The following is a 19,630-nucleotide window of genomic DNA, read 5'->3' as shown; positions in this document are numbered from 1 at the left end:
CGCCCTAGTGCCATTGGGGGTGCAACAGTGCATCACTGACCCTGGGAGATTCCCCCCCCCCCCCTCCCCCGAGTCTAACCCCAGAACCCTAACTCAAGAGACTGATTACTTACCTTCAAACCGATAACTCATTTTTCCTCATAGGATAACACTGACACTTTTTCTCCCAAAACGTTGCTAAGTGTCGACTTTTGAAAACTGCACATATTCCTTAAAAATCAGCCGATTAACCAAAACACATTTTCTCAACTGTTTTCAGTAAATGTCCCAGTGCTGAATCCAGGATCCAGCACTGAGTAAGAAAAAGTAATAATAACCTAACTTACCTGCTAAGTGAATTTCCTCCCATAGGATAACATTGGTGATTCTATGTGAAAAAGTGTCAACTTTTGAAATGCAATTATATTCCTTAAAAATCATACCTTTAACCAAAATGCATTTACTTACCTGTTTTCAGGAAATGTTCCAGGGCTGGATCTAGGATCCAGTCCTGAGGTTACAAAAGTAATCTGAAAAGTAATTAAATGCATTATACTTAAAAAGCCCATTCAATTACTATACCTGCAACGTGTTGCAAACTGCTTTCTTAAAACTGTAACCAAAACCAGTACAAGTTATACTGCAATTCTGAACTGTGTTCATACAAGTAAATTACTACTGCGAAGTATTTATATGCTTACCTGTACCAGGCTTGCTTGGTTCTAGAAATAAAACAGCATATTTTTTTATACAAAACAATTGGCCTAGAGTTCAGTTCTTGAGTGTGTGAGATCATTTGCTGACTGAGTGTGTACATCAAATGCTTTACACTGTCCTCGGATACTGCCTTACTGCTCGACCAAGCTACCACTTTAGAGAGTAAGGTTCTATCTAACTTTAACCTCTGCCAAACCTCTGGAGACTCTTGGACTCTTTACACACTGTACCTCACTTTGGTGCGGTATACATAGAGCCAGTTTCTTACAGCCACCAACGTGAAACCAGCAGGTCCCTCCTTTTAAAACTGCCCTTCCAGTCTGCAGTGGCAGACTGGAAGCCATGGTTTACTTTTGTCATACTCCGGGTGGCACAACCAGCCCTGCAGTCCCTGGGGTGACCCTCTAACTTACATACTCTTGATACCATATACTAGAGACTTACAATTAAGTTAGTATGTGTCAACTGGGTATAAGCCCATCACACATACACACTTTAAGTATCAGGGCACTGGCAATGAGGTCTGGCTAGCCGGCCTCAGTGCACTGAGTCGAAAAACCAGCAGCATCAGTCCAATCATTTGGGGATGACAACACAAAAAGAGGCATTTCCTTACAGCACCAACCACATCACTTTTGATGTGGGCAATGGTAAGCCGATCGATGCCCCCTACCCGCGAGCAGAGGTACTGTTCAAGATTTTCCAGATCTAGTCTGACACCTGGAATATTCTAAAGTGAGAAAACTGCAGTTAAACGTCTATCAGAAATAGGGTGTGCGCAGTGCCAGCAAGATTTTGTAAGCCACAGGCATTTTCGTGTCAAAAAACATCAAAACAAGTACAGGAAAAATAAATAAAAACTGTGTCCACTAAAAGAGGGTCTGACAAAATGGAGTCCTGGAAGTGCCTACATTCATCACATTAGACTGCTGAGGTCATTCTGGTGCCATCTAACTCTCAGATTTCAGCTGTAAAGTTGCCTGAATTCTAAGTGACTGAAACGTGTGCTATTAAGGATGGTAGATCCACAGGAACAAGGACTTCCTAAGAAAGAAACAAATGAGCAACATTATTATTAAGCAAACTGATGGCTTTGCCATCTGCCTGAACTATTTGCCATGTAAATTTGACCATCTACTTGCCTCAAGTAATGCACTACAATTTGAACTGTTGCTAGAACATTCTCAAAGCAAAACATTCAATTATGCCTACCTTTGCTAGTAGTTGTGGAAGAGATACTGCAAAAAGTTCAGTAAGTCGTGTACGGTCATCCCACTGAGCCTTCTTTTCTTTTGCAGTTAATACCTGAAATTTTTAGAGTGATCAGAAATCGTGAGGTATAAGCTTAGTTTATGTTGATCAACACTGTATGGCACTGAAACTTTATTTAGTGATATCTAATACACTGCATATATATATTACACTGCATAACAAATATAAATTTAGCTAAAACAAACTAATTGCAGCTTTTCAAGGAATCGAAAATTGAGACATCATGGAAACCAATACCCTTGAAAAGCAAATCTGTTAAGAAATTAACTCTTCAGAGACAAACTGTATTTTCATATTACCAAATAAAGTATCAACTTTTTCAAACCTTGGCAAACATTAATTTCAGCCTAACACGTTTAGTAAAATGCAAACACCAGATTAAATGAAAACTTGCAAGTTGTGAGGCATTCAATTGGGTTCATGGGACAATCTGTATTATTGAGCACTATTCTTTTTCGAGAATTTGATAAGGGAAGAAGTGGATGAGGGAGCAACATTCAGGTTATCGATGGATGTTTTAGGATTTTCAGGATCTTTTTCCTCATGAGAGTCCTCCAACTTATTGACCACCAAGAATGGTCTACAAGGATATCCAATTCCCCATAATTTCTATTGCAGCATGAGGTGTGTTATGGGAAATGTAAAATATAAACACACAGTAGAAAATATAAAACACAAGAACACAGCATGCAGCTGTACTTGGTTAAAAACCAGAATAAGCACAAATCTTGTGCTGACAAGAGGAAGGCTAAGAATTCACTTGACAAGATAATTAAGTGGGTAACTAAAAGGACTGCAGTTAAAGGCTAATTTGTGTTAGCAAGCTTGAAACCATTTATGGTTTTAACATACAGGTTTCGATAGACGCTGCATGTCTCTAAAGAGATTGTAACCTGATTAGACAATGGGTGCAGGAAACTCATTAGCTTAGGGCACACAGAGTTCTTAGGTGCACAATGAAAAAAGTACTCTACCATAATTGTATTTACCACAAACACACATACACTGATGTACAAGAATGGAACAGTTTGTTAAGCATGGTTAGGAACTGAAATAAAGAATATATATTGAAATAGGCTGAAATCAAGGGCCACAGTGACTTCATAGTTCTTACAATCGGCATGTATTAATCTAACTGATGTCATAATTCATCGCTGAACTTGTTAAGTTTTGTTTAAAAGATTGTGCTTGTGATGTGTCAAATTGAGACCATCCGCCTGCCTGTGAGGAGAGTGTCTTTCTGTTGAGACAGTGAAGAGCTGTCTTTGTATTGCCAAGAGGTGTCTGTCGTTTTCACTTCTTAAGGGTTTTAATCACCCTGAAACATGTGCTACTGATTTAGAGGTCACAACTGTGTTTTTAGCACGACCACAAATTATATTTGAACCTGCCATGACCATTTCAGTGCAACACATCCTTTTCCTTTTATAGCTCCTCCACCATCTTCCTGTATAATCCTATGGTTCTACCTTCTATCATCTTTCATTATCAGCATGTGGCTTTTTTGCCCGCAGTGGGAGTATATTGGGCTATTGCCACCACCACACTAATGATCTGAGATTGGCTCAGTGCACTACAGGTCTCATGTAGCCTATTAATTCCTGCCTTTCTATGGTGCCCTTGTAATGCTCTTCCATAGCTTGATCATGCCTGTGCTTATTGTTTTGAAACACCTTGGACTCCAGGAGTCTGTCTTAGGACTCCAAGTCTGAAACTTCGTATGCTTCTGGAAGGGCTGGCAAGTCAGTTTGTGTTACTGCCTGAAAGTCTGTTAGGTCCTTTAATAAACCCAGCGGCCTTAACATGGGTTTCCTATTACCAAGTTGTTATATCAGTAGAGGCTTAACCCTGCCCCTTCACCCCAAGGTATTTTATCATAGGCGACATTTGTGTTGGAGGCACATTATTCAAGCCACTAGTAGAACGAGCACATTCTCTAAACAGTTTTAAGTCTGTGCAGTGGAGTGAGCAAGTGTATATGTGCCTCCCTGTACCCAACCACCACACTACAACCCTTTAAATTTACCAGCTTCAAACTAAGATTTGTATCCCATATTTTAACTTTCTTGGAAGACATTGATTGGCCATATGCTTGATCCTAAACTCTTTCCTCCACATACTACTTTGCTTTTACCACTTTCATATTTCCTCTGGCACAGCATGCGCGAGTGACACAGCCATCTCTTAGAAAAGCAAGTGTTGAAGTTGTGAATTGGGTGGGGTAATAGGATGGGTGGTTTAACCAGCATTTAACAATTCTCCTTTGCTGTTTCACCAAACTTGTTGGTTGCTGCGGTGGCAGTGCTGACTTTGGGAAGCTGAGTAAGGATTGTGAGCTTGGGTTTTCTTTGCATGCGAGAGAAGCATTCTCCCACCTTAGAACATGCTGAAATGCAGCCGAATGTGCAGATGTTGATCTCAAGTTATACATCAGGCTCTTCTCTGGTTTCCCCTTCAATGGTTTTTGCCACAGCTACAGAACTGGTCTGGCTAAGCCCGTCTATCCAGGGCTGTCGAAAGCAGTGCTATCCCTTAAAGCACTGCCATGGATTCTAGCATCAGTCAACAGCCTTAGACTCCAGAAGCCATAACTATGGGTACTGGCTAATCACTGATTTCTGCTCACATGATATCGCTTGCTCCTGACCTCTAAATACAAGTGCAGCAGAAGCGGATCAGAGATCAGGTTCTAGAGTTACCAAAATGATTGCTAGCTTCTCCATGGTGACACCACAAAAAAAGTGAACAAAACCAGAAGCAAGTCAGAGGGGTGCCAGGTCTTGAACCATCCAAGTCACAACAATCATCTGTGTTTTAAAGTATGCAAAATAGCAGCAATAGTCATGCATCTAGCTTCTTGTTTATTTTCATCTCAGGTGCTCAAACCGGAAACAGCAGAGCATGGCCAGTGTGCTGCCTCCAGCAGAGCCCTGCAGCAGCCATCTTCCAAGCTTTGTTTGCCTACAGCCACTGTTTTCATGAGGCTTTGACCTTCTCAGATGTGACCTAGTATTGAAATAGACAACATAGATGGGTGTGGATGTCCTTGTAGAGATTTACTTGGTTTTGTCACCAATGACAATTAGGAACACAGGTTCCCAGGGCATTGTGACCAGAGAAGGCCTACAAGGGCTGCAGCACTTATTGTGCCACCCTTAAAGGTCCTGTACCACTACACACACACTGCCTTTGCAGGCTGTGTGTTTTGATGCAGAACAAAGTGAAGAGTCGACATTGGCCTACAACCCACTGCCCTGGCATAAATCAGCCACCCCTCTAGCTGGGTGCCCTATGCCAGTGGTGTGGGCGCATGAGCCCTGTGCCCCTACAGTACCCTGGTCCATTCCTGGGCAGTGCTGCCATTTAAGAGTAGATGGTGCTGAGAGCTCGTCAAACACGAACTCCACAGCAGCGTAATGGCAACACTGAAGACTGAGAAGCTTGGTATCAAACTTCTCAGCACATTAAACCCGCACTGATGCCAGTGTGGGATTTAATGTACAAAGCACTACAGAGGGCATCTTAGAGATGCCCCCTGAAACCTAACCTACAATCCATGTCTTGTCTGAGAAGCTGCCTAGGCTGCCACACAGCAGACATGTTGCCGGACTCCTGGGTGGAGAGCCCCCGCTCTCCTGGGCCTGCAACAATACACATACTGGGCGGGGTGCTAGGTTTCCTCCCCCAGGATGGGCAGGGGGAAGCTTCAAAGGCATGCTGCCTTTGTGAGCTTCTCCAGGCCACTTGCTGTACCCAGCAACTGACCCCCACCGGTACTGACCCACACTCCGGCAGGAAGACTGGCCGGAAACCCCAAGTAAGGACAGGGGATGTGCCAGCCTCTGCCAACCCCACCCCTCAGGTGGGGGAGGCGAGGTGAAGCACCTCTCCGGGCTCTCGCCATCTTTAAGATGGGGAGCCCTACCCAATCAGGACTAGGCTACTGCCCCCCTCCCACAGGAGAGTGGCAGGATAGGGGGTATACCTTTACCTACCTGTAACGCCCTTAAATATAGTATTTAGGGGCACCCTGAACCTTCCTTCCTGAGATTCCAGATTCCGAAAAAGCAAAGAAGAGCAAGAAGAAAGAAGACCTGCCCTTCAGCTGCTAAGAAGAGGAAGACACCAACTGCTTTGGCCCCAGCCCTACCAGCCTGTCGACCCTCGGACCTGCTTCTGCTAAATCGCGGCACCTCCTGTGGCCAGCAACTTCACAAACCCCGGAGGACCTGGCTACCTTGTGACTGAGCATCTGGGACTCCCATGAGCAGTGGCTCTGCTCTAAGCAAGTTTCTAACCCCTGGCATCAGCCCAGAACCGCGATCCCTGCACACTCTGCACCCACCAAGCCTGGCCTGTGCCGGAGTGGACAAAGACCTCGAGGACGTCCCCCCAGCGACAGTGACCCCAAATCCGGCACTCAAGGACCCCCCTCGATGCTCCAGACGACGCCTGCAGCCTCAGAACCAAGGACCCCCCCAACCGCGATCAACGGAGGGTAAGATTTCCCGACATCAAAAGGCACCCCTGAACCCGGCGCCCTGCGGCCCGACTCCTGGGTACCTAGCTATCCTCCAACTACCCAACTTACCTCTCGAAGTGGTGGTGGCACCCGAAGAATCTTCGTCCCCGAGCTTGCAGCCTTTGTTCGTCCTTGAGCTTTCCCATAGCAATCCATTGAGCGCCCGAAGGCTCAAAAGAACCCTGCACCCAGCCGCCCGAGTGACCCTGGCAGTGCAACTTCTACTCCTACCTACTTCCCCATTTGCCCTGAGCAAGTGACCAGGAGCCCAGCGCCCACAGCCGCGTGGCCTGCTAGTCAGCAGCCACCAACCAAGGCCCCCCTGCCTCCCATAGGATAACATTGGGCCTAACTCACTCTGCACCCAGCCGCCCCAGTGCTGCTGAGGGTGTAACAACTGTACCAACCTTACCCTGGGAGACCCCCCCCCCCCCCCCCCCCCCGAGTCTTTTCCCAGAACCTTAACTCTGCCAGTCAAGTACTTACCCAAAAGCCAATAACTCACTTTTCTCCCATAGGGTAACATTGACCGGTTTCTTCTGAAATTTCTTCTAAGTGTGGAGTTTCTAAAACTTAAAATATTCACCTAAAATCAACCGAGTAACGAAAACGGAAATACTCACCTGCTATTAGGAGAGCTCCCAGTGCTGGATCTTGGTGCCCAGCACTGACCCTGAAAAGTACTCACAACCGTTCTTACCACTAACCCAATTTTTCTTCCATAGGAAATCATTGACTGTTTTTCTGTGAAATGTTTTCCGAGTGTCGATTTTTGAAAACTACAAATATTCTTTAAAAATCGTACGAACTGTGAAAGCGTAATTACTTACCTGTTTTAGATAGAGGTCACAGTACTGAGCCTTGGAGCCCAGCCCTGGATTACAAAAGTAACGAGAACATACTTTACCCGTAATTTGAATTTTCTTCCATAGGGAACCATTGACTTTTTTCTATGAAATTTCTTCTAAGTGTCGATTTTGCAAACTTATAAATATTCCTTAAAAATCGCCTGTGTAACTTAAAAGCAGTTTCTCAACTGCTTACAGGTGATACACTAGTGCTGGATCTCGGATCCAACACCGACCTAGAAAAAGTAACCATAACCCCACTTACCTGCTAAGTGAATTTCCTTCCATAGGATAACAATAATTTGATTAGCAAAATTTTCTGTCAACTTTTAAAATAGCAAAATATTGCTTAAAAATCACAACAGTAACTAAAACGAATTTACTCACTTATCTCCAAGAACTGTCCCAGGACTGAATCTAGGATCCAGTCCTGGAGTTAGAAAAGTAATCCTGAAAGTAATCAATTGCAAATAACTTAAAACTCGCATTGAGCTCAATGTATTAGTGTTTGAAATTGTGTTGCCTATTGCAACAAAACTGTAACTATTATCTTCAAAAGTCAATTGCCTATTGCAAAGTATTTAACTAAAGCATCTCATTCTGAGAAAGTATATTTTGATACCTATTTTTGGTTCTAAATTAAAACAACCATATATTTTTTATATAAACCATTGGCCTAGAGTTCAGTTATTGAGTGTGTGAGACCATTTGCTGACTGAGTGTGTACAACAAATGCTTTACACTGTCCTCTGATACTGCCTTACTGCTCGACGAAGCTACCACTTTAGAGAGTAAGGTTATATCTAATTTTAGCCTCTGCCAAACCTCTGGGGACTGTTGACTCTGTACACACAGTACCTATTTGGGAACAGTATATACAGAGCCACTTTCTCACAACTTTTTCTTGGTGTGCCCTGGGTCCCTGCCAATCAGGTTCCCAGGGTCTGTGTTCTTTCCACAAAACTAACCCAAAATGGCATCTCTGACCACATGTCAGCCCCTGTAAATGCTACCAAAGGTACCCAGGGCACTGTGACCAGAGAAGGCCTCTAAGGGCTACAGCACTTATTGTGCCACCCTTAGAGGTCCTGTACCCTGACACACACTGCCTTTGCAGGCTGAGTGTTTTGGTGCAGAACAAAGTGAAGAGTCGACATGGCACACTTCCCTGTGTGCCATGCTTAAAACCCACTGCCCTGGCATAGATCAGTCACCCATGTAGCGGGGTGCCCTATACCAGTGGTGAGGGTACAGGTGCATGAGCCATGTACAACTACAATGCCCAAGTCCATTCTTGGGCATTGTAAGTGCAGTGCTGCCATGAAGAGTATATGGTGCTGGGAGCTTGTCATTACTCCACAGCACCATAATGGCTTTACTGAAAACTGAGAAGTTTGGTATCAAACTTCTCAGCACATTAAACCCACACTGATGCAAGTGAGGGATTGAATGAAAAATGCACACACGGGGCATCTTAGAGATGCTCCCTGAAAACTAACCCACCACTAGTGTCCAGGTTGAGTGGCTGCTTTCAGCTTCCACCACCAGACACGTTTCTGGACCCCTGGGTCGAGAGCCTGCTGCTCTCTGGGGCCTGAAACAATGCACATCCTGGGACGAGGTGCCAAGTCTCCTCCCCCAGGATGGGCAGGGTTCACGAAGGGTAAGCTTCAAAGGCTTGCTGCCTTTGTGAGCCTCCCAAGACCATTTACTGCTTTCAGCAACTGGTCCCCACTGGTTCTACGCGCCACTTTGGCCAGGAGAGCCAGCGAGAAAAACAAGCGAGGGAAAAAGGTGTGCCCACCTCTGCCAACTCCACCCCTCAGGTGGGGAAGGCGAGGTGAAGCACAACTGAGTCCCCGCCATATTGAGGATGGGGGGACCCAACCAACCAGGGACAGGCTCCTGCACCCCTCCTGCACCCCTCCCACTGGAGGGTGGCACGATAGGGGGTGTACCCACCCCAGGGAAGGGACCCATTGGTCCCTGCCCTTACCTACCTGTAACACCCCTAAGGAATGTGCTACTTATCAGTATGCATCTGTTCTTGGCATGTAGAGCTGCAGAGCCACACACTTAGGATACTAGATCGCCATCTGGTGTTGGGCTCGGATGCTTGCAGGTTGTTGTTGTCTTCGGAAGAAGTCTTTGGTCACGAGATAGGTGACTCTTCCCTTGGACGACAGTGCGCATGGGCATCGACTCCATCCTCAGATTGTTTTTCGCCATGATGGGAAATGATGGAGTTTGTAGAAAAGAGAGATGTCCATGTGTGATGTCTAAGTAAGACGATGCTGGAACAGATACAGGTCCCGGGGAGGTGGGTGGGCGTGTGTGGCTCTGCAGCTCTACATGCCAACAACAGATGCATACTGGTAAGTAGCATATTCCGTTCGAGGCATATGAGCTGCAGATCACACACTTAGGCTAGACTATATAGCAGTATCTCCCCTAGCGGTGGTCACTTGTATCGGTTGCAGCAGTTTGAAATAGAGTTAAGGACAGCCTGACCCACAGAAGCTTGTTGCTTTGCTTGCACGTCAACACAATAGTGTTTAGTGAAGGTATGTGTTGTAGACCATGTGGCTGCCTTACAAATATCTTCTAAGGGAATGTTTCCTAAGAATGCCATGGAAGCCCCTATTTTGCGTGTGGAATGCGCTCTAGGGGGAACCGTTAGTGTGCGTTTAGCCTTGTGGTAGCATATTTGGATACATTTAACTATCCATCTAGCTATCCCAGATTTGGAAAGGAGTTGCCTTTATGTGGTGGTGAGAAAGCAACAAACAATTGTTTTGTTTTGCGGAATGATTTGGTTCGGTCAATGTAGTACAGAAGGGCCCTTTTGACGTCTAAGGCATGAAGAGCTCTTTCAGCTACCGAGTCGGGATTTGGGAAGAACACAGGTAGCTCTACTGATTGGTTAAGATGCAACGGAGATATGACTTTTGGAAGGAATTTCGTGTTTGCTCTAAGAACCACTTTGTTACGGTGTAATTGTTAGAATGGTTCTTGTATGGTTAAAGCCTGGATTTCACTCACCCTCCTGAGGGATGTGATAGCGATAAGGAAAGCTACTTTCCATGTGAGGAACTGTAATTCGCATTTATGCAGAGGTTCAAATGGGGGTCCCATGAGCCTTGTAACAACAATGTTTAGATTCCACACTGGAGAGGGTGGTAATCTGGGAGGAATAATTCTTTTTAGTCCTTCCATGAAGGCTTTGATCGCAGGCACTCTAAAGAGTGACAAGTGTTGTCTATTTTGTAAGTAGGCTGCTAAGTGGAGACGTATGGATGAGTATGCCAAATTACATCTTTGCAAGTGTAGCAGCTAGCAAATGATGTCCTGGATGGATGCATCCAGTGGGTTTATATGATTGTTAGTGCAGTAAATGGCAAATCTTTTCCATTTTGCAGCGTAGCAGGCTCTAGTGGTAGGTCGTCTGGCCTCCCTTATAATATTCATGCAGTCTGGTGGTAGGTTGAGATAACCAAACTCTAGGAATTCAGGAACCAGATTGCCAGGTTCAGTTGACCTGGATCTGGGTGTCGGATTACTCCATGGTTCTGGGTTAATAAGGACGGGGAGAGATGCAGTTTTTGGTGGGGCACTAGCGAGAGTTCCAGTAGTGTTGGGAACCAAGGTTGGCATGCCCATGTGGGAGCTACTAAGATCAGTTTCAGAGACTGTTGCCTGAGCTTGCGTACCACTAATGGAATGAGTGGGAGAGGCGGAAAAGCGTACGCAAATCTGCCTGGCCAGTTCATCCATATTGCATTGCCCTTTGACTCCGGGTGGGGAAACCTGGCGGCGAAGGTTGGGCATTTTGCGTTTTCGTGTGTGGCGAACAGATCTATGTCTGGTTGGTCCCATTGTTGGAAAAAGGGTATTAGAACTTGGGGATGTAGTTCCCATTCGTGGATTTGTTGAGTCTGTCGACTTAACAGATCAGCAATCTGATTGTGAACCCCTGGAAGGTATTCTGCAAGTAGGTATATTTTCTGCGGAATGGCCCATCTCCAAATGGTCTGTGCGAGCTGGGACAGCTGGAGAGAATGTGTGCCTCCTTGTTTCTGTATGTAATACATGGCTGTCATGTTGCCTGTCCAAATGAGGACAGTTTTGTTTTGGAGATGTATTTGGAAAGATTTTAGTGCCAGGAACACTGCTAGCAGCTCCAGGTAATTGATATGGAGCATTTTTTGTTGAGTGGTCCATTTGCCCTGAGTGGTGTGGCAGAGGAGGTGGGCTCCCCATCCCGTGAGCGATGCGTCCGTTATCAGCACTATCTGTGGAAGAGGCTCTAGGAACGGCTGCCCTTTGGAGAGGTTTGTTATGTTCCACCATTTGAGAGAGCGATGTGTGCGGCTGTCCACCAACACCAGATCCGTAAGTTGTCCGTGAGCCTGGTTCCACTGAAGTGCTAGACATTCTTGCAAGGGACGCATTTAAGGTCTTGCATAAGGCACAATGAAGTTGCATGACGCCATCATGCCTATGAGTTGCATGAACACTCTTGCTGGAAGAGAGTGTTGGATTTGGAATTTTGCTTTAAGAGCTTGCATATTGGCTATCCTGGCTGGATTGGGATATGCTCGGGCTGTGGAGGTGTTAATTGTGGCTCCCAGATACTGATGTATGTGAGCAGGTTGGAGGTGAGATTTGGGATAGTTTATTGTGAATCCCAAGTTGTGTAAAGTTTGGATAGTTTGGTGAGTGTGTAGGACACACTTGTTGAATGACTTGGCTTTTATTAGCCAGTCGTCTAGATACGGGAAGACATGGATTTGTTGTCGTCGGAGATGTGCTGCTACTACTGCTAGGCATTTTTTGAATACTCTGGGTGCGGTTGTTACCCCGAATGGGAGGACTGCAAACTGGTAGTGTTGTCCGTCCACCACAAACCTTAAATACTTCCTGTGGGCAGGATGTATGGGAATGTGGAAGTAGGCGCCCTTGAGATCTAGTGTGGTAAGGAAATCGCCTTGTTGCAGTAGTGGGAGCACTTGTTGAAGAGTGATCATGTGGAAATGATCTGAATTGATATACAGATTTAGGGGTCTGAGGTCGAGTATTGGTCTTAGAGTCCCGTCCTTTTTAAGGATTAGGAAGTAGAGTGAATATACCCCTGTACCCTGATGTTGTAAGGTAACTGGTTCTATTGCGTGCTTTTGAAGCAATGAGAGAACCTCCTGTTTGAGGAGTGCAAGATGATCTTGTGACATGGGACGCTGTTTGGGTGGTATATGCGGGGGTAGTTGTGAGTTCCAGGCAGTAACCATACTGGATAATTTGTCTTACCCACCTGTCTGTTGTGATGGAGTTCCATACAGGTAGGAACTGTGTTAGTCTTTCCCCGACCGGAGTGGAATGGTCTGGGGGGAGTGGAGGAAAGTCACTGTTTTGTGGCAGGGGAGGTGCGAGTGTTATTATTACCACCTCGACCTCGCCCTTTGTTGTTTCCTCTGTATCCGCCTCTAAAATATCCTCTACTGGGGGATGTGTGTGTGGCGGTTTTAAATGTAGAGGAGGTGTCCGTTTCAATATTTTTGGAGGCTCCTCTATAGAAGGAGCGCCGAAAGGACCCACGTGGTTGGGGAGATTGTAATGCTCCCATGGACTTCGCCGTCTGTGTCTTTTTTCATTTTTTCCAGTGCAGCGTCTACTGCTGGCCCAAAGAGCTGCTCCTGATTGAATGGTTGACTAAGTATGGTAGTTTGTACCTCTGGCTTAAAGCCTGAGATGCGTAGCCATGCATGTCGTCGAAGGAGTGCACATTTAATTGCTGCATTTGAAATGAGCTTTCCCTCCTGAATGAGGTAATTTGCCTGGGTTTTGTATTGGTCTGGCAGATGTAAGAGAGTCTCTAATTGATCGTAGTGGGCCCTATCAAAGCGTGCTAGTAGGGCTTGAATGTTGGCAATTCACCAGTGATTAGCGGCTTGTGCTGCTACTCTTTTGCCAGAGGCTTCTAATAGTTTGGATTCTTTGTCTGGGGGTGGTGTGTCTCCTGTGGTTTGGGAGTTGGCGCGTTTCCGCGCATTGGAAACGACCAAAGAATCCAAAAGGGAGTTGGCCCTTGATGTAGTTAGGGTCTTCAGGAGCAGGCCTATATTTCTTTTCAATTCGTGGGTTGAGAACCCTGGCACGAGCAGGGTCTTTAAAGACTTCGGAGGCGTGTTTTATGACACCTTTAATCATTGGCAGGATTTGTATAGACTTTTGAGACTGTTCGAAAGTGTCTAATAAGAAGTCTTCTTCTGGTGCATCTGAGTGCATTGTGACGCCGTGGTATATTGCTGCTCTATTTAATAATTGTCCAAACCCCAGGTGATCGTCAGGAGGCGATGGTTTTGAGGTATATGGCTGAGGGTCAAGCATATCTGGTAAGGGGAATGCCCAATCATCCAACGGTGTGGTGTCTGGATCCGTAAACGGATCATTAGGATCACCCCCACCCCCTAGGTCATCATAATCATCCTGTGGTGGTGGTGTATGAGATGGAGAGGGTATATGTAATGGTGGTGTAGGCAGAGGGGGTGGGATAGGAGGCAGTATAGGAGAGCAAGGAGGGATAGGGGAAGTAGAAGAGTCCTTCCTATTTACAGGAACTGGGGCAGGTGTTGTGTCCAGCTTCCGTTTTTTGCATGGCACCGCGGTGACATGTCCAGTCTCGGGGTTGATATAGATCTTTTTCTGCCTTGGGTCTGGATAAAAAAGTTCTTGTTCTTCAGGAACAGTCTTTGGTACCGCTTTTTTCAGTTCCGATCGAGGTTTTGGTTGATCGGTAGCGTGTTGGGCTTTAGGAGACGTATGAGAGTCCTTAGTCGGTGGTTTCGGTACCGACAATGGTTTCGGTGCCGATGTGGTTTTCGGAGCCGAAGGTGTATCTGTAGGCTTGGGAACCTTCGGTGCCGGTGTCTCTATTGGCCTTGGTGGTTTCGGTGCAGAGGGTTTCGGAGCCGATTTCGGTGCCGAGTAGTCTTTTTTCTTCGGTGCCGATTGAACAATTACATGCGGTTTGCTCGGTCCCGCGCTACCGGAAGGCTTATGTTTCTTCGGAGCCGAGCCCGGAGGTGGGGCTTCTGAAGGATGTTTGCGGTCTCGACTGGGGCCAGCAGGCGAAGTCTTGACCAATGCCTTTGGTTTTGGTGGGGTAGGGGCAGTGGTACTCACACATTGCCCAGGAGTGATGGGGTGGGTCGTCTGAGTCGTCTGCTTTGGAAATTATTTGCAGATCCTCAGAATCTTCTTCCGGGACATCTGGGCCTTCATCAAAGATGTCCTTTGGTTTCGGAGCTGGTCTCTGTGCCATGATGTGGCGTCAAGCCTTTCGATCCCGAATGGTCTTTTTGGATCGAAATGCTGCGCAGGCTGGACAGCTGGACTCGCCGTGTTCCGGTGATAGGCACAGGTTGCAGACTTTGTGGTGGTCACTGAACGGAAATTTTGCTCCACACTGGGGGCATTTTTTGAACGGAGTCCTTTCCATGAGCCGTAGGCCTCACGGCGTGGATAGGCCCAGCGGGCCGCGTTGACGTCCGGAATCGAGCCGATGTAATCGATGTTGAGGATGAAGGTGTTTCGATGTTTTATTGTGAAGTTTTTCGCTTCGAGAAGCTTGGAATTGATATTTCCAACTGGAGCGGAAAAGTTGCATCCGAACCCAATGGCGGAAAAAAACAATCTGAGGATGGAATCGATGCCCATGCGCACTGTCGTCCAAGGGAGGAGTCACCTATCTCGTGACCAAAGACCTCTTCCGAAGACAACAACCTGCAAGCATCCGAGCCCAACACCAGATGGCGATCTACTATCCTAAGTGTGTGATCTGCAGTTCATATGCCTCGAACATCTTGTATTTAGGTGGGCACATTGAACCTTGCTTCCTCAGATCCAGCCTGACAACAAGAAAAGAAGAAGGACCGAACAGCCGTGCTGCCAGCTAAGAAGAAGAACCGCCCACTGACTTTGCCCCAGCCCTACCGGCCTGTCACCCCTCGAACGTGCTCCTGCGAAATCCTGGTGTGTCCTGCAGCTAGCAACCTCAAAAACCCCAGAGGACCTGCCTTCCTTTACTTCCAAAGACTGCTTCTCATGTGAACACCAGATTTGTTCAACTGCAACCTCTAGCAGCAACCAGAGACCGCAAATCCAGCCCACACTGTACCAGCCGAACCCGGCCCGAGCTAGAGTGGAAAAACACAACGAGGAGGTCCCCCCAGCAATACTGACCCGAGATCTGGCGTCCCCTGACCTGCCTTAAGCCTCCAGCCAACGCCTGCAGCCTAAATCCAGAAGGCCCCCCTGACCGCGACCCGGACTCCAAAAGGCAACCCTGCACCCGAAGCCCCACGGCCTTGTGTGCCCAAACCAACGGTGCCTAACCAACCCTTGACTTCCAAACTTACCTCTCGGAGTGGTGGTCGCACCCAGAAGTCCTTAGTCTCCCTGCCTGCAGTGCTATTGCAAACCGGAGGTTCTCCATTGAAAACAAGGCACCCGACCTCAAAACAGCACCCTGCACCCGGCCGCCCTAGTGCCGCTGAGGGTGCATCTTTGGTGCTAATTTGGTTCCTTATTTACCCTGCCCTAAACCCTAGGAGCTTTGCTCCCACAGCTGTGTGGCCTGCTTGCCACCAGCCACCAACCAGAGACCCCCTAGCCTCCATAGGATAACATTGGGCCTCAACACTTTGCACCCGGCTGCCCTTGTGTCGCTGAGGGTGAAACAAAAGTACATCACTGACCCTGGGGGACCCCCCGAGTCTAACGCCAGAACCTTAACTCCCACAGACGATTACTTACCTGTCAACCGATAACCTATTTTTCCTCCATAGGATAACATTGACAATTTTCTTCCAAAAGTTTTTAAGTGTGGAGTTTTGAAATCTACAAATATTCTTTAAAAATCGCACAAATAACCAAAACGTCTTTACTCACCCGTTTACAGGAAATGTCTCAGTGCTGAATCCAGGAATGCAACACTGAGGAAGAAAAGTAAGGACAAAGTAACTTACCTGCAATTTACTGAAAAAGCTTAATTCAATGCACTGTTTTTCTTCCAAAAAACAACAGTGTGGAGTTTTTTAATCTTAAGATATTCTTTAAAAATACTGCAAATAACTAAAACTTATTTACTTACCTGTTTTCAGGAAATGTCCCAGTGCTGAATCTAGGTATCAAGCACCGAGTTAGAAAAGTAACGAGAAAAATAACTTACCTGCAATTTACTGAAAAAACCTATTCATTCCAATGTACTGTATTTGCTAAGTGTTGCAACCTACTGCATTCCCTATAAATCAAACAAAGTGAAAATGCAATAGAAATTGTAAACTGTTCTATGTCCAGTAACTTATTACTGAAAATTATTCAATGCTTACCTGTGCCAGGCTTGCTTGATTCTAACAATAAAACAGTATATATTTTTATACAAAACACAATTGGCCTAGAGTTCAGCTATTGTGATTTCATTTGCTGACTGAATGTGTACATTAAATGCTTAATACTGTCCTCTGATACTGCCTTACTGCTCGACCACTCTACCACAAATAGAGAGTGAGTGTAGGAGAGTAGGATCTGCACCTTATGTTGCCCCCACTTTTTTTCAGAGTTTTACACAGGTTTCTGGCTATCGTCTGGCTGGGACCCTGCTAATCAGGGCCCCGGCCTCTCTGTTCTCTCTAAACAACTTGAAGTGCATATTAGGTGCACTAGTAATTGGATACTGTGGTACCTTATGAGCCCCTAGTACATGGTACCTTAGGTACCAAGGGCATAGGTACTTCACAGGCCTACCAGGGGCTGAAGCATGTATTATGCCACCCCTGGGAAGCAGACTAAATCTGACACCACAGGCCTGCTACTGCAGCATGGGTGAGGTAGTGTTACCACTCCTCACAGAGATATAGGTTCACTATATCTCACCCTGCACACACATTTAAACCTATCAGTCACCCCCTAAGGCAAGCCCTTTCAATCCTGAGGGCAGAGTGCTTGGTTTCCATGTGAGGGGATGCCTCTGCCGGAGCAGGGCCCCTCTGCAGCTCAGAGTCTATTCTCTGGGTCTGTTTGTGAATGCGGTCAAACCATATACTCTTAAGTGCATTATAACATCGCGGTTAATGCTAACTTTGGAATGGCTGCATCAAAACAGGTCGTGTTTGGCGTCAAACGCTTTGGAATCATACCCCCACACCAGTATGATCCTACCCTTCTAAAGGGATAGACATGTACCTTCTGTGGAAACAGGGTAGAATCCTGAAGAGCCCTGGCATCACAAAATGGATGCCACCAGTCACAGACACTGGGCTGCCCTCCTGCTGATGACTGAAACTCGCAGTGGAGGAGGCCCAACAATAGGCATCCTGTCACAGGGAGGTGTGACCACCTCACAGACAGGGTTTAGTGTATTGGGGCTGGGTGGGTGCACTCCTAGAGTGCTTTGAAGTCCTGCACTGGGGGAGCAGTAGGCTCCTATGTGCATATGCCAATTCAAACCATCTCAAGGGCTACCTGCCCCTGCTCTGGCGCGAAACTGGACAAAGGGAAGTGGGTGTAGCCCTGACCCTCCCATAGGAGGGGTCATAGAGCTAGTCCCTCCCTTCCTTCCTTCTAGTATAAGTTAGGGAACCCTTGCCAACTAGATATCCCTGGACGACGCTCTGAAGAAGAATCCTGGACCTTCGACGTTCCACTACCTCTGGAAGACGGAAGAATTTTCGAGTGCAACCCCTTCACGACGTTCTACGAACTTGTGCATTTGACCCCGTGTGGTCCAAGCCGCCAGCAGGATTTCCACCAAAGATCAGAGGCCTACCTCGTCCCGAGTGACCGTGGGCCCCTGTTGAGTGAATCCCCCGAGGAGTCTTCGCGATACCTTGCCGGTTGGCTTGTGGGTCCCCAGAAGTCTTTTCTACAGTTCCAAAGGGCTCCCCTGGTTGTTCCAGGCCTGCCCTGACTTACCCTCGCTGGGTGAGTCCCTCAGACCTTGCTGGTCTGCACCGCTGACTTTTTGTCCTTTCCACGAGACTTGCTGTTACCAAGGCTTGTTGGCTCCACTCTGGTCACAGACGCCGCAGTAAGCTGCAGACTTCGTGGGACACGCCGAATCCAGCTCCTGGTCATCGTCGACGCCTCCTGGACCTCCTGGCTGAAGAGTCAAGACACCCATGATCACATGAAATCACCCGACGACTGTGGGCATCCAGCTTCCTTGCCCCGGGTCACTGCCAAGTGACTTTTAACACTGTCTGCACTGCTTTCAGGTCTGCCTTCTTCTGAATCCAGCCTTGGATACCACCGGACACTTCATGTCTTCACAAGCAGCAAGTCTTCTTTGGCTCCCATTGAAAACAACGCCGCGACCTGACACCAAATGACACCTATGCACCCAGCTTCCCTAGGTGAGGTAACTCCAGCACTACGGTGCTCCTGTGGGTGTTGGCTCTAGTGTCTTGCTTGTAGACTCTCCCGAAGTATCCTAAAACCTTAAATTTCCAACTGCGACATGCTCCATAGAAGTCAATTGGGATCCGCGGCTGTATTCTCACACTGCATGCGTCTCCCGTGGGTCCTTTACTTACCTACCTTGGGTGGATTATTGAGGTCCCAGCGCTTCTGAAGGCCCTAGGCCTTGTCCCTTCTCAAGTCGTTATTGTTAAGTCTCTTTTTTAGTATATGGTCTGGTACGCCCCTAGGGCCCCAGCCATATTTGTGCTCAACTTACTGTGAAATGTTGATTTGTGCATATGTTCCTGACTTTTAATCTCAAAGAGATTAATAGAGTGTGTCTAGAAATAAATACATATATATTCGATATATATACCTGTGTGGTGTCCTTTTCAGTAAGAGATTATAAGGCAAAATAAGCTGCTTTACATTCCTCTAAAGACTTAGCCTAAAGGCTGCTCTCCACAGCTACCACTAGGATAGCTTTCTTTAAAAGGTTGTCTTAAACCTATCTACCATAAGAGTCGAATTGTACTGGTGCAAAGTGTCCACTTTAATTAGTGAACAGCATTTACCAGGCCAACTTCTCACAGTAAGGCTCTTTCCAACTTTAACCTCTGCCTACCTCTGGGGTAACCTGGACTCTATACATACTATACCTCATTTTAGTGTAGCATATATAGAGCCAGTTTCCTACACTGCTTGTCCTTTTAAATTCATTTAAGTGTGGAGTTGGTTTGTATGAAAAACTGCAAATGTACTAAGAGTGAATTACTTACCTTTTGTTGATGAAATGTCTCCGTGTGATATCTAGGCATGTAAATGTGAAGTATTTGTA

General features: G+C 46.6%; 1 protein-coding gene across 2 annotated transcripts in view; it reads right to left on the bottom strand.

Annotated features, from left to right (window-relative positions):
• The window catches only part of STAG2 (STAG2 cohesin complex component), a 1,427,207-nt gene that overhangs the window by 718,930 nt on the left and 688,647 nt on the right, over positions 1-19,630 (bottom strand). For both annotated transcript variants that reach the window (XM_085608133.1, XM_085608134.1), the window contains exon 19: positions 1,909-2,001. In XM_085608133.1, coding sequence (XP_085464259.1) covers positions 1,909-2,001 — 93 coding nt within the window. The remainder of the gene's footprint in view (positions 1-1,908; positions 2,002-19,630) is intronic.

This window comes from Triturus cristatus, chromosome 5_2 (assembly GCF_964204655.1).
Source record: "Triturus cristatus chromosome 5_2, aTriCri1.1, whole genome shotgun sequence".
Taxonomy (NCBI): Eukaryota; Metazoa; Chordata; class Amphibia; order Caudata; family Salamandridae; genus Triturus; species Triturus cristatus.
Note: the sequence above shows the minus strand (reverse complement) of the source record. Positions and strands in the feature narration are given on the sequence as shown.